This window comes from Channa argus, chromosome 18 (assembly GCF_033026475.1).
Source record: "Channa argus isolate prfri chromosome 18, Channa argus male v1.0, whole genome shotgun sequence".
Classification (NCBI taxonomy): Eukaryota; Metazoa; Chordata; class Actinopteri; order Anabantiformes; family Channidae; genus Channa; species Channa argus.
This window is the reverse complement of record NC_090214.1, coordinates 3375459-3389713: the sequence shown is the minus strand read 5'-3', so window position 1 is coordinate 3389713 and position 14255 is coordinate 3375459. Positions and strand designations below refer to the sequence as shown.

General features: G+C 43.5%; 2 protein-coding genes across 6 annotated transcripts; one reads left to right on the top strand and one right to left on the bottom strand.

Annotated features, from left to right (window-relative positions):
* Positions 1 to 19: 19 nt before the first annotated feature.
* LOC137103237 (3-hydroxy-3-methylglutaryl-coenzyme A reductase-like) lies at positions 20 to 10808 on the bottom strand. Of its 4 annotated transcripts, none has more exons than XM_067483358.1 (21): positions 10668 to 10808; positions 7604 to 7685; positions 6967 to 7169; positions 6726 to 6837; positions 6511 to 6598; positions 5396 to 5480; positions 5182 to 5287; positions 4981 to 5087; positions 4747 to 4866; positions 4503 to 4636; positions 4127 to 4404; positions 3867 to 4021; positions 3579 to 3773; positions 3236 to 3394; positions 2996 to 3153; positions 2795 to 2900; positions 2448 to 2618; positions 2203 to 2343; positions 1845 to 2003; positions 1003 to 1157; positions 20 to 920 (listed from the first exon to the last, which is right to left on the bottom strand). In XM_067483358.1, the coding sequence occupies exons 3-21, from the start codon at positions 7126 to 7128 to the stop codon at positions 878 to 880; spliced, it is 2634 nt and encodes an 877-aa protein (XP_067339459.1). In that variant the 5' UTR covers positions 7129 to 7169; positions 7604 to 7685; positions 10668 to 10808; the 3' UTR covers positions 20 to 877. The 4 variants fall into 4 exon arrangements, with proteins under 4 accessions (XP_067339459.1, XP_067339461.1, XP_067339460.1 ...); XM_067483360.1 differs by having other exon boundaries at positions 7616 to 7685; XM_067483359.1 differs by lacking the exon at positions 10668 to 10808 and adding an exon at positions 7903 to 8006.
* A 397-nt stretch (positions 10809 to 11205) lies between these two features.
* LOC137103240 (beta-1,3-galactosyl-O-glycosyl-glycoprotein beta-1,6-N-acetylglucosaminyltransferase 4-like) lies at positions 11206 to 13868 on the top strand. 2 transcript variants are annotated; one of them, XM_067483365.1, is made up of 2 exons: positions 11206 to 11347; positions 11494 to 13868. In XM_067483365.1, the coding sequence occupies exon 2, from the start codon at positions 11495 to 11497 to the stop codon at positions 12791 to 12793; it is 1299 nt and encodes a 432-aa protein (XP_067339466.1). In that variant the 5' UTR covers positions 11206 to 11347; position 11494; the 3' UTR covers positions 12794 to 13868. The 2 variants fall into 2 exon arrangements, with proteins under 2 accessions (XP_067339466.1, XP_067339467.1); XM_067483366.1 differs by having other exon boundaries at positions 11208 to 11347; positions 11434 to 13868.
* Positions 13869 to 14255: the final 387 nt, after the last annotated feature.

Sequence of the window (14255 nt, the reverse complement as noted above, 5' to 3'; positions counted from 1 at the left end):
GAAGAATGAGACATTAAGAGAGAAATTAATGGTATTTAATTTAAATAAGACATTGTACAACACTGTAACATTAATAGCCTAGAATTGAAGTTTGTCACACACTATAGAAGGTCACTTCTGAGCTTCATTGCTTTCCAAAAAGAACCTACAGTCAGCAATGCCTCAAATACGTCCTCCAGTAGCTCTGGACACAATCATGTATCACAAAAGTTTATAAAGTAAATGATATGGCTTCGATTTCTCCAGTTTTCACAAAAAAGCCAACTGCCTAACAATTTCAATAGCCACAGTCATTCTACAGTAGCACCTTAATTCAGGAAGGCTTGTGCAAGTGACATCCTGACACACATTCAGACAGGAAGTGAAACTTCGTATTAGCAGCATTATCTCAAGCAAAACTTTTGGCAAGTGCAAACATCAAGCTTACGTCTGTCTGACGATCTTCATGCATTTTAGAAGGGAAAACCATACAGGAAAAATGTCGGAAGCTTGGCCCCTTCCAAGTATGACAGAAAAAACTTTTGGCTCCACAACCCAACAGAGGCACAGGATCTTTGTTGAAGACTTGATGCAGCGTGGTGGATTTCACCAATTCAAGCCGCGTCCTGCTCACAGTTTTGGCAAAGATCGGTGCAAATGGAAGGCGTTCTCAAACGGTAATGCAACGTTACGATACAGACAAATGGCACAAAGACGTAACCTGTGGCGGTCAGCATGCGTTGGCTCTGATTAGTAGTCATTAATGTCAGATAGTCCATAACCCACAGCGGCTCCCCTCGAACCGCATCACTACAAAGACTCACTTGTCACAGTGACGTTTTCTTCTGGTACCTGGAAGCGCTCATTCACTGGCTGACTCTGATGTCACGCAAGGGTCTTACGATTTTTCTGAAACTGCCGCAGACAAATTGGTTGTAGATCTAGGAGCAAGAGATTAAACTGTAGAACAGGACTCACTAGGAAAAACTAGTTTGAAATACATTTTTAAAGAGTCCATCTTACCTGTTATGTGTCATGTGGCTCTTGACAAGGTGTCCAGCAGCTAGAGCAGCCATCAGGGAGAGCTCTCCTGCCAGGACGGTGGCACAGACTATACGAGCCAGCTGACGGGCGTTTTCACCCGGCTGGCTGGGACTGGTACCTCGTACACCCAGCATCTACAGTGTAGACCAGATATAGTTACTTGATGTGAGGTTCGGATTTCCTAAAAACATCCGATAACCTAATCGCCACTGTGCCCCTTCTCACAAAGTTATCTTTAATCCCTTCACCCTATGTGGCATTAAGGGCCAACTTCACCAACTTTAGATTAAAATAACGCTTTTAAAAACTTCTCTCCGACTTCCCAATTTCAAAATAGTTCTATTCTTCTGGCTGAAAAATGCCTCCAGATGACATCACCCAGAGGAGTTTTACATCATTAAGAGTTCAGACAGAATCATGTGGGGGAGCTCTGGAAAAGCAGGTTGACCACGGTCACAACCTCCATAGTGTGAGCAACGAGATGACATAATCTGAACTGAAGGTTCCTCCTAGTGATGTCACCTGGAGGCATTTTTGTAGCCAGAAGAAGTGAGATATTTTAATATAAGGTCAGAGAGTCGTTCAAAAGCATTGTATATTAACACCCTAAAGTAAAGCAATTAGGAGCAAGTTGGAAATTGGTGAAGCTGCCCTTTAAAATTAAAATGGGGCAGTGGTGGTGGTTCAATCGCCAAACCAGCAGGATAAAATCTGGGTGGGACAAGTAAAAAGCAGCACTTGTTCTTCCTTTTCTTTTGCAGCATGTGAAAAGAGAAAACATTTTGTAAAAAATAGATCAAACGACACAAGAATGACAATACCTGTAGACAGGCTTGCTGTGGCGGCAGGTTAGTGCCTCCTCCCACAGTGCCCAGCTCTATGGAGGGCATGGTGCAGCTGATGTACAGGTCTTTCCCTTCTGGACCAGCAGGCTCCATCTGAGTGATGCAGTTGGAGCTTCCCACTGTCTGAGCTGGATCCTAAAACACAACACCACCACATTATTGAGATGGCCAACACAACAAGTTTCTACCAAGTGTGACACACGTCCACAATCGACAGCGTTTCAAGTAACCAAATTTGTGTTTTGTTTTTTTATTCTTTTCAACTGTTCAAATTGTACAAAGGAGGAAGTAATTACAAGCTGTGGCTTGGCAAATTAGGCAAATGAGCCACTACCTGTCCGCAGGCGATGTAGATGGCTGCTACAATGTTGGCAGCATGAGCGTTGAAGCCCCCGATACTGCCGGCCATGGCCGAGCCCACCAGGTTCTTGTTGATGTTCAGCTCCACTAGAGCAGCTGTGCTGCTCTTCAGCACCTACAGACACATTAACACGCTGTAAGTAGGACAGATACTAGCAACAAACTGAAGAGGCTGGGAAGAAAATGCAAGTTAAGCAGAAGCTTCTTCCCGGTCTTTACCTCCCTGACCACCTTGGCTGGAATAGTGGCCTCACACACAGCAGACTTGCCTCGGCCCAGAATCCAGTTTATAGCAGCGGACTTCTTGTCCGTGCAGTAGTTCCCACTGACTGACAGTATCTCCGTGTCTGGGTACTGCTGCTGGAGTCTGCGCAGAGCCTGCTCAGTCCCCTGCAGACACAGCACACACGACACGGACTTTCAGTATGTAACGTACTGGAGATACAAGGAAACACTGCAGGACCAACAGGAGACTGAATACGAATGAAACACAGAATAATGACAGATTTTTGTCGATTTTAGTTTTTAGCAACCATTAGCAGTTCCTACACAAAACTAGATTTTACCTTTGACAGCATGTTCATGCCCATGGCGTCTCCTGTCTGAGACTGGAAGCGAATGTACAGGTTCCTCCCTGCTAAACCCACCAACAGCTTGTCCAGGCGAGCAAACCTAGAATATGCAAACATTCATCCATGATCTGTGGTAGAAGAAAAAACATTTGACATACAAAAAAAAAAAAAAAAAAAAAAAGTGTTTTCACTGACCTGCTGGTCTGGTCAAAGGCTTCTTTGATGAGCCTGAATCCATCTGAGGTCTCGAGCCAGAGTTTGACCTCTGCGGCCCTGCATGCCGAGGGCAGCCTCACCACAGGACCCCTGGTCATGCTGTCAGCTAGAATCCTGCTGTGGCATCCCCCACTTAGCTGAACAGGAAGGATGACCGAGTCAGCACAAATGCACAAGCACACAACCGACAGCAACTACACACAGACACTCCCCACTTACAAAGAGTGCCCTGCATCCTCTGTTAGTGCTGGCCACCAGGCAGCCCTCTGTGGTCGCCAACGGAATGTAAAACTGCTTCTCGTCCAGCAGGAGAGGCCCGGCCACTCCTACTGGCACTGGCATGTAGCCGATGACATTCTCACAACAAGTACCCATAACCTGTAGGGCAACAACACAAACGGGCTGAATTAACACCCAGGCTGCAACTGCAACGTAAGGACGATATTTCATCTGTGAAAAATGTAGAATTTATATCTAAATTAGACACCTCTAAAAATGAAAGTTAGCTTTTTGAAATAGAAAACAGGACTTGACTAGAGACAAATATGCAGGCTGCCAGTACCTTGGAGTATTCATAGTGTTTATAAGGCAGACAAGCCAAGGCAGAGGGAACTGGGAGTTTGGGTGCCAACAGTTCCCTCCGGATGGCCACACCTCTCTCTGGAGTCTCGAGCACAGCTTCCAGCTTATAGTTGAGGATGTTACGTGAGGTTACGAGGTTCATCACCTCTGCATCGCTGAGGAAATGGGCACCTCTCTGGAGAGCAATGAGGGAAAAATTCTTTAAACCTTCAGTAAAATGGCACAACTTCACACGTATTGTGCTTTTAATCGGAACTTGACAACTCACCTGAGGGTCTGAGAGGATGGACATGCATTCGTCCAACGTTCTGGGCTCCGACACAGAGCTACACGGAGGAATGCAAGGTGTCTGACCAAGGGATGACTCCGTGCAACATGTCAAACAGCCGTTCTCCACTGAGGATGCAGGAGACTGCTTCACTTCTGTTTCGAAGAAATCAAGGCAGAGACTCAGCGACCAAACTGTTTCATCAGTGAGTAAAAACATTACTGAAGCACCGGAGGACCAATTATGAGTCTCACCCTCACCTCTGTACAGCATGTCAGCCTCAGGGGAAAGTGTACAGTCTGAGACAGTGTGGGAGGTGGTGCTGGTTACTGAGATACCATTCGCGATGTGGGGTTTCGTGGCTGGGAGCTCCCTCCTGCAGCAGTCCCCAGCCACCATTGGCTTCTGGGTTGGAGAAGAGCTGATGATGGAACCTTTGAGGGAGAGGGACGACTCGGTCTCTGTTTGCTCAAAGAAGACATACTTCACAGCCAGGAGCAAGGCTAGACTGAGGGTTATGACCTGTTCCAGGTCCATGCTAGGAGGTAGGGAAGAGAAACACTGTTGAGTTACTGCACAGGGTTTTTTGTTGTTTTCTTTTTAAGAAAGATGTGTGTTTTGCATTTAATGCTTTACCTGGTGAGCTTCATTGGTCCCATGTTGCCCACCAAGTCCGGTCTCTTTGCTATGTGCCCCCCCACAGAACAATTCTGGCCTGGATGCTCGGCTGCTAGTCGACTGTGGGCATGAACCAAGGCCAAGCCCAGAGACTGTCACATCAGAGCAAACGCGCTCATTAGTCAAAACACCACCTTTAATGAGCTCATGCTTCAGTTCTCAGTACCATGTTTTAATATCTCCATAAAATAAAGTTTCTCACCATGATGATTTTAACTCTTTGGGTCACGGGGTTTGGCTTGTTGTCCTCTTCTTCAGCCAACACCCGGGCAAAGTGGCTCAGCTGCCAGATAGGACGGCCCTCCCGACTTTCCCTGGATAACTATCCATGCGAAAGAATGAATGAGTGCACACAGAAATGTAGTGAGAGATAAAGGAGCTCACTCTCACATCATGTTAGGCTACAAATCTCCTAAATCTTACATATGACTCTTACCTCCAGCACCAGGGAGACACATGCAGGGAACAAAGTCATGAAGACAAAGTAATTGGCCAGGACGGACATACAGCCAAAACAACACATGATCTCTAATTGAGGGACACCTGAAAAACAAGGGTGAAAAGTTCGGTTTCATTCTCCATTCGCTTTAACAGCATTGTGGATTATTTAGCTTTCAACAATATTAGTTTTTCCCACCTGACATGGTGCCTATTCCAATGACCAGACACTCAACTAGAGCATCGAGTGTGAACGTGGGGCCCAGGATGGCCATGCCCTGGGAGATGTTCTCCCTCACCTCCTCCTGTACACAAGAGCCAGAGCACTAGTCAGTGACATTACATCAGCTACATTTCTAAATACGAATAATTAGCTCTGTTCACTCACACAGCAATTCAGTGGGTAATATTACCTGAGAGTTCGAGCTGAGGGCAAATTTGGCCAACGTGCAGGCTTTGGACAAGTCGATGAGTAGCAAAAAGAAGGGCAGGGCTTCACTGAAAAGAAAAGAGTCCGAGAATGACTGGGTTTTACTTCACTGCTGTCCTGTCTAAATTATTGGAAAGCCACAAGTTCCAACTGATCAACTTAGTTGTAATCTTTATGCAGCAGTGGAATCAAAAGGTTCATAATTTATATGAAAGGGGTATATTACGGCGGGGGATTGCATTCCCCAAGGAAAAGAAAATAGAGACCTTACCTCGTATTTACGTCATCCGATTCTCGTAAATACGAGATACAGAACTACGGATCTTGTAATTACGAGTTTTGTTTCGCATAATTACAAGATACGGGACTTGGGGATCTCATAAATATTGACATTGACACGATTGACATTGACACGATTGACATTACAACAATGTGCTGAAATTTTAGTTCCTGGTCACAGCTGCCAAAAGCTATAAACTATTATAAAAGGACAGGTTAAAGGATCTCAGTGTATGTAGTGAACCTACAGAATGAATTGCATTTTAGAGTCATTCTCTATTAAGCTTTTTGGAATGAATGAAGGAACAAATCACCCAATAGATCAGGTGTCTGGCTAATGTATTTTGAATAATTTTTTTGGACATCAGAGGCATGGATGAAAGAACTAATCCAGGCTGCAGAGGCAGTTTATTGTCGGTTGGAGTTTTTTTGTACAAGGGTTGTTGGAAATACAAATAATTTTGGAAATGACCCAAGTGATACTTCAAACACAGCCATCTCTTATTTTTTGAAATGTAGACGTTGTGCCATTTTATGTCCTCTTACAGTACTCAACTCATAAAATCTGAGAATTAACAATGTAGAGCTGTAACACATGTTCAAACCTTTTGTTAAAAGACTGTTTACTGCGTATGAAGAACTGTCGTATGTGTAGCTTTTACTTTCGGAATCATATACACTCTGAACACAGGCTGGTATTTATTCCTCTCTCTTAAAACCGTCTAATAACTTGATCACTTGTACCCTCAACAATAATTTCTAACTCCCAAAACACAATATTAATTCCTGCCTATTAATCACTGAGTGGGAATCACTTACTTAAGGCCCGTCAGTTCTTTTCCAAAGAAGTGGATGACCACTGTACTGAAAACAAAGCTGGAAAAGACAGTAAATAACCCTGCAATCCCTGTAGGAAGAGAAGAGGGAAGAATCAGGAAGGTGATGTGGTATGTGGTGTATTTTTGTAGCAAAGCTGGGCGACATATGAGTCAGTGCCCCAACAGTTTAGCGCTGAGGCATCACATCATACTGACCCAGTATATATTTGGATCCCATTTGTCTGAGGTTTTTGAACTGGAAATAGATGTAAACAATGGCCATGCAGCGTGTGACTGTCAGAATGATTACATCACTGCTGTGGCTCTTCTGTGAAAAAAACAAGCATAGAGGGGTCTTCTTGCAGGCATCTAGATACCACTTCTGCAATATGTTTTGGTTGCTTACAAAAAGGATGAACTGCCGCACCCAAACGTGCTTCCCCTTAGCCGGACTCACCTCCTCGACTTTGGGACAGCCATTCCAGCTGCACATTTGGCTGCTGCCTGTCAGGCCGTTCATAGACACGAGGCAGATGGTGAGAGCAAGGGTGCCCACTATAACCTCCCATGGGTGGGATGCCACCAGCAGCCCGTGGAGCCTGAACAGCCGTGCTAACATGGTCTCACGATGCCTTCCTCCTCTTGAAGTCGCAACTTCACCTGCATTGGGAAAAGGATGCGAGCATCATCAGATCCAAGTCCACTAAATGCGTCAAGATCACCGGCTTTCTATGTTCCGATGACAGCTGTGGGAGCACAACATTAGCTTGTGTTTGGTGACAAACTAACGTAAAAGATGAGCTTGTACTTCACAATTTGCTTACTCAACTGAACGTTCTCCTCAACATTAACCTAAAACACATAATCTGCGTTTGGGCGAGGGATGGGACTTGTAGTTCGTGCCTCGATGTCACCGTTATTATTAGCATTAGCTACACCTTAGCACTTACAGGCAGAGGTTACAGTTAGCATTAGCTACGTTAGCTGTAAAACTCGGACAACCATAAACAGCCTGGCCGCCAGGCCACATCCTCCCTCAGCCTTTCAACACGTTTACAGTTACTGTCTGCTAACAAGATATTAAAAGGACCTACTTCCAACAGTACCTTTCACCGTGGTCAGAGACTTGTTTCCATATAAGGCCCCTTCCAGAAGTTACTTTGCAGCTACATCATCCTGAACGAAACCAACATGGCGTTGCGGAAACCCCGACGTCACACAGACGTGCAACAACGTCAGTCGGAGGTGATGGAGGGAGACGCAGAGGATCAGGAAGAGAAGAAAAAAAGGGAGAAATAAATTAGCATGTTTTAGCATGGGGCATTTTTGCATTTAGCTAAGCTAAGTTAAGATTTTGGGTCTATTATTAAATTTTTTTTTTTTTGCACATTACCTTTAAAATGTAAATGACAATAAAACTGTTTGGCCACTAGGGGATTTCAGGATCAAGTTTTGTGCCACATGCAAGTGCTATGCAAAGATCCATCCATCACAATGACCTGCAAAGTATAATATAGAGAATCATCACTGCATCACAGAACATCCGTTTGCAGGGTTATTTTGTTTCATTTACGTATAATACATATAATTTAGCATGTGGCAGAGAACGTGAACCTGAAGCTTTTGGTGTTTGTCTAACAAATATATTGTAATATTCTGTATAAAATGAAATAAACAATATTTTCCAATAAGTTATACATAATTTATATAATAAATTATATTGTATTACAGGGTACATGTATAAGTTTGCAAAATGTTTTCATCAGAAACCCATACAGTAAATATTTTACCAGTACAGTACTAGTACAAAGGCTCTTGTATAATATAATTTTAGGATTCGAATTACTTAACTTTCTACGTGGCACTTATACAGTTGTGTTTAATATTTTATGGATAGGACTACGAGTATTCACATCACACAGAGGCTGGGTAATTTTCCAACAGCACACTACCGTCTCAACCATACCTTTTATTACTTAACCCATAATAGAAAAGCACTTTACCTTTGTACTTAGCCTTAGTGAAAGGCGTGTCTTAACTGAGATATGGACATTTATTGGAGCTAAGTATACTATAAATGATAGATCCCCACACCAGAGACACTCAAGAATATGCCTGGTGATTCTTTGGTATTTTAAAGTACTGCAGTGTTATTTATAGGATGTTCACCACCCGATACTCCAACCAAAAGTCTAGGTCACATTTCAGGTCACCGAAATATTCAGGAAACTTACACACAGTATAATTTCCTGTAAAACAAACCACATTTAAATAACAAAAGAAATCTAAGAAAGAGTTTGTTTATATTCACATTTTATTCTACGCAGCCTCATCTTGGTTTACTGGATGAGTTTCACTCTGTATCTCATGATACGAATTTCCATATTTCAGACACATGCAAACCACAACCATTTGTTTCAAACTGCGGATCAATAAGCTACTTCGTGCTCTGGATTAAACATTTGCCTCCTCTCTCAATTAATTTAATTTTTAATGAAATGAGAACAAGTCCAGTGTGAACTTGTTGTATGTTGGACAATGGACTCAAATGCACATCACACGACAGGTGGGTAGGGAGGAGTCAGATTTATGAGCAGGTGATGTACTAAGGTCAAGTAATGTTTGGACATCGCCAAATGTTCCATAAGTTTTCATAAAATAATTAAGAGGTGAGCAGGTGGTAAATGTATCGCACCAAACAGCGTTTCGGGATTTCCGCATACAACACATACAGGGTTTCATAGCAGAGAAAGTTAGGTGATTACATTCATGAGATTTCTTTTTCTTTAACACGAAGATAATACACAGCTGCAGATACCAATGCCGGTAGTTTCAAGTTGTCTTTGATTGGTGGACGCTCTTTCAGTACTTTGTGTTTTGACAGGACCTCAGTCAAATTGATGCCTAAAAAAAAAGAAAAATCTATTTGGATGAGCAGCTTTATCATTTTAAGCGGGTTTACCTTAGAAAGTAAAGTTGCCCTGCTGCCTTGAAAATGTGAGTTAACTCAAGCAGTTAAAAATTAGGATAAAAGAGTTTTTTTTTTATTAGTTTTGAAAGTGTTAAACTCGCTCACATAATTTCACTGAAGCTATTTTCTTTTTAAAGCTTTGCTGAACCGGGTGGACCCCATAGGGACAAACAACCTCCACCTTTTAGAGGCAGACCAGAATAACAGGCAGTCCTTCGTTTGGGATAAGGAGCTTAAACGTGCCGTTTGTGATGCCATTTTGTTTCAGGGTCAGCGCTCGTTTACGTCATTTTCTGAACTAATGTTTGTCTTTCTGCTGCTCCACCAAACTTGCCGGCAGGTTTTACTTGTTTGCTTCATGCTTCATACTCTATAAGTGTGTGAAATCTGGAGTTTGAGCCTTCACAAAGGAGTCATTTGTGTATGTCGTAGGCCTATGAGGAGGTATTTTTAAGTGGGAGGGGTAAATCCCCTCCCCGGTCATGGATACTATACAGTACACACTTCTGCTGCATGCACAGGCCCTACTAAAGCTACTTATGTTCAATACATCCATGCCCCTCATCAGGTTCTAACGTAGGCGTAGATGCCCTTAACTTCCTAAAAACACAGGGTAATATCAAAGCAGGGATTCGGTGTGTAAGGTGGTGAAGTTAGTGCCACTCCATCAACCTGGCCGTATCAGCCCAGTGATATCAGGCTGGGATCTGCATGGCCAACTCCCACAGTAAATAACCTTCTTTCTTCTATTTTTGAGACTTTACCCACTTGATAAGGCCTATCTATGGATTGCGATGGATTTTCTCCACACCAAAGTCTACATGAAATGTGCCCAAATAAGACCACGCGGCATGTCCCACCCCTGAGCTTGTCCAAACCCTCCTTAAGAGACACGGCCCAGTTCTCTGTCATCAACAAAAAAAGTTTCCATTTGTTTAAAGATCAGCAGCGATTATCCAGTGGTGATTGAGAAGGACAGCAGCCGGGGGAACCAGTTTGAAGTGAACTGTTGTTAAAATGTTTGCCACCGGTATGTGACACTGATATTAAATGCAAAATGAGATTTTTTTTCAAAATCCACGACCATAATTACCCTTTGTCTCTCCCACAGATAGACTCAGCTCTGCCTTATTATGTAGGCAAATAGTGAAGGTATTGAATAGGTGCTGGGTGACAGTTTCTCTGACCTTCTCTTCCTTTAGCGAGTTCAAATGACTCCAACCACAGGGGATTCATTCATCCTCTTCAATCAGCTGCAGGTAAAACGAGAATATCCGTCTGAGGATCTCTGTGGATCTCGTAATGGACATTATTGGCTTTTGTGCGTTGTTTGCTTCCGTTATATGCAGGATATAATATCAACGAGAAAGTGCCAGACAACATGTTTGTTTGCAGATCTAATATGTCACCAGCGGAGTTAGCTGCTTCCCTGAACACCTCCCTCTTTCCGGGTTGTCTCTGAGAGTAGCTCTGCCCTCCTCAGCAAGGCACAGAGAGACACGCTGAGTTTAAGAAGGCTACTTGTTTGGGCCGCTTTGTGGTCCAGAAAAAAAAAAAAAAAAACCCATGTGGCGACTTGAATCTCGGAATGGGATTAGTGTGGACATCGTTCAAGTTGAAAGTGGCGAGAGATTTGGCCGCAGTCGTGCGTAAAAAGTGGGAATTCGCCAAAGACGAGTGCCCACGGACATCGCTGCATTTCGCTTGTCCCTCGGAGAGGAGCATGATCATTAGGTAGCTGTTTTCTGTGCAGCTGAGGACAGAAGCACAGGCGTTTACCCCCCCCTGCCTCGTTCCCCACAACTTTTCCGACTTGATGAAAAAGTTTGGAAAGCTTCGGCAGAGTGGCGCCCGCGTATGGAACAAGGTGAGTGTGCATTTAGTAAAAAGGAAGAAAAAAAAAGAGAGAGGAAAAAAAAAAAGTTCAACCCACATTTTTTTTTTTTTTGTTAGTGGTTTTTACAACGAGACAATTCACCTTCGGTTTTGGTTTTTGCTTCCTATCATCACCAGAATGAATAGAAACTGTTCATTGCTGCGACTAAGAAGAAAGCAGTGCATCCCGTCCTTCGTCTCGGTGCTGATCCTATGTGGCCTGCTGCTGCTCAGCATCAACTACAGCTACATCAATAAATCCCCCCACTCTCCGGCGTTTATGGAGGGCACCGAGACCTTACACCGGTACAACATTAACTGCTCGGCCATTTATGACATGGACCCGGTGGAGGTGGGAAAATCTCTGATCATCAGGCGGAAGCACCTCGTGGAGGACAAGGATGACAGTCTGATCAGTCTCACCTTTAACTGCCCGTTTTTCCTCAAGAGCAGAGGTTATGACGACGTTTGTGTGTCAGAGGAAGAACGAGCCTTCCCTATCGCCTATTCTCTGGTTGTGCATAAATCCGCTTGGATGGTCGAGAGACTCATCCGAGCCACATACTCACCCAGTAATGTCTACTGCATCCACTATGACCAGAAGTCCTCAGTTCAGTTCATCACAGCCATGGAAAGCTTGGCCCACTGTTTGCCCAACGTCTTCATCGCCTCCAAGCGAGAGTCTGTGTTTTACGCAAGCATCAGTCGTTTGAAAGCGGATTTGAATTGTCTGTCTGACCTTCTGAGGTCAGAAGTTAAGTGGAAGTATGTCATCAACCTCTGTGGACAAGACTTCCCCCTCCGGTCCAACGTCGAGCTGGTGTCAGAGCTAAAGAAGTTAAATGGCTCCAATATGCTGGAGACAAGCCGACCCACGAAGTCGAAGGAGGAGCGCTTCACCTTTCACCACGAGCTGAAAGACGCCTCCTTCGAATACCACAAACTGCCCGTGAAAACGGACCAGAAAAAGGCGCCGGCGCCACATGGGATCGAGATGTTCTCGGGCAATGCCTATTTTGTCCTGGCGCGGGACTTTGTTGTGCACTTGGACACCTCCGATGTAGTGAAAGACTTTTTGGCTTGGTCTGAGGACACCTACTCCCCAGATGAACACTTCTGGGCCACGGTGGTGCGGCTGCCCGGCGTGCCCGGCGAGGTGCCCAGGTCCCAGCCGGATATCACCGACCTGATGAGTAAGACCAGGCTGGTGAAGTGGGAGTACCTGGAGGAGAAGCTGTACCCACACTGCTCGGGGCAACACATCCGCAGCGTCTGCATTTTCGGTGCGGCCGAAATGCGCTGGCTGCTCAACTATGGTCACTGGTTTGCTAATAAGTTTGACAGCAAAGTGGACCCCATTCTCGTTCAGTGCGTGGAGGAGAAGCTGGAGCAAAAACAGAAGTTATTCCAGGCCGCAGCATCCTGCCACAGGGGTTAAGCAAAGAAATTAGTCGACTAACCGATTAGTCGATCATCAGGGAATTAATGTGCAACACCTTTGATTAGTCAGTTCATCATCTAAGGTTTTACTCAAGCTCATCTCTTTTTCAACCAAACCATCTGACTGTGTGTAAAATGTTAATAAACAAGAACATGACGATTTGTGAATAATTTGAAACATGCCTTTGATTGTAAACTGTACAAAGTAGTCAGAAGTAGGAGTGTTGCTCAATGACTCATTCATTTTACAAACCTAATTATTTTGACTGTAAACGTTTCCTTGCTTGATTCACATCTCAATTACTCAACAATCCGGGGACTTGTTTGTGTTCAAGCATCACGTTCACTACATTGTTTCAGTGGGGCAGCAGGACTGTAGACTGCAGAGGGACCAGTTATACTTGTAGACTATGTTCTTGCAAGGCTTGAGGGAAAAATGTTGTCTGGATGGCAGGAGATCTGGTTCCAAAACCTGTATAGGCAACCAGACAGGAGCTTAATGCCACCTGGCAGTGTCAATTTGAAAAAGAAACAATTTTTAAAAGAATACTATGAACTAATAAATACTGCTGTACCATTATAGATTAACCACCTGTTAAATTTAGCTCCACCGTTACCAACAATGAACTGGCCCTTTTTTTATGAATTACTGTAAATGTTTCGCCATAATTACCATATTCAGTATTGTTTAAATGACGTGATTTTCTTAGCGGTGTACTTTTACCTTTGTTTTATAATTAAAATGCAAATAATCTTCTTAGTACATTTAGGTGACTTAGACATGAAGTGGTAGTTGCACAGATGCGACAGTTCTTAGATTTTCTATGCATGTTCGAGCTCTAATTTACATTTATGGGTGCAGCAAAAAATGTGTTCACTTCCAGTGGTAAGTAATGATTTCTGTTACAGAATCTCATACCTCTTCCTGTTAATTAGTTATGTATTTATTTTGGCATTACTCATTTTTTCCTGTCCTTTGTTTGCCTTGTCCCAACCTTTTGGAAACTTGTTGATGGCATCACATCATAAACGAAGGTATATTTTTCTAAAATAAACCAAAAAAAAAACAACAACCCTAATTTGTAAGTGTGAACATTTGATAAATCATCTTTGTAGACTTTATAATAACACAACAGACAGAGAACAAGTGAATCCACGACAATAACTGTGAAGCGATGCAATTCATTGATGGCTTTAGTGTTTGCCCAGGGGTTGTTGAAAATGCAGGTAATGTAGACAGTCACTAAAGTTATTCTTGAGCACAAATGCCAAAGCTCGGATGGGTCTAGCTTGTCATGGGTGATCATTTCCTGCCGTGCTTATTTTCTGCATGATCTGGTTGTTTTGAACCATCTTGGGTTCTATCAGTGAATTGGGAAAATAATTTGCACACTATAAATACAAATAATAAATTGAAGTATGAAAGTAGCACTGGTCAGTACTGTGTTTGTTAAAGTACC

Coding starts and splice junctions, on each gene's coding strand:
- LOC137103237 (XM_067483358.1), bottom strand. CDS start 7,128: ATGTTAGCACGGCTGTTCAGGCTCCACGGGCTGCTGGTGGCATCCCAC. Junction 3,154..3,235: donor GAGGATGCAGGGCACTCTTT/GTAAGTGGGGAG, acceptor CTTCCTGTTCAG/CTAAGTGGGGGATGCCACAG. Junction 2,344..2,447: donor CAGCCAAGGTGGTCAGGGAG/GTAAAGACCGGG, acceptor ATGTGTCTGTAG/GTGCTGAAGAGCAGCACAGC.
- LOC137103240 (XM_067483365.1), top strand. CDS start 11,495: ATGAATAGAAACTGTTCATTGCTGCGACTAAGAAGAAAGCAGTGCATC.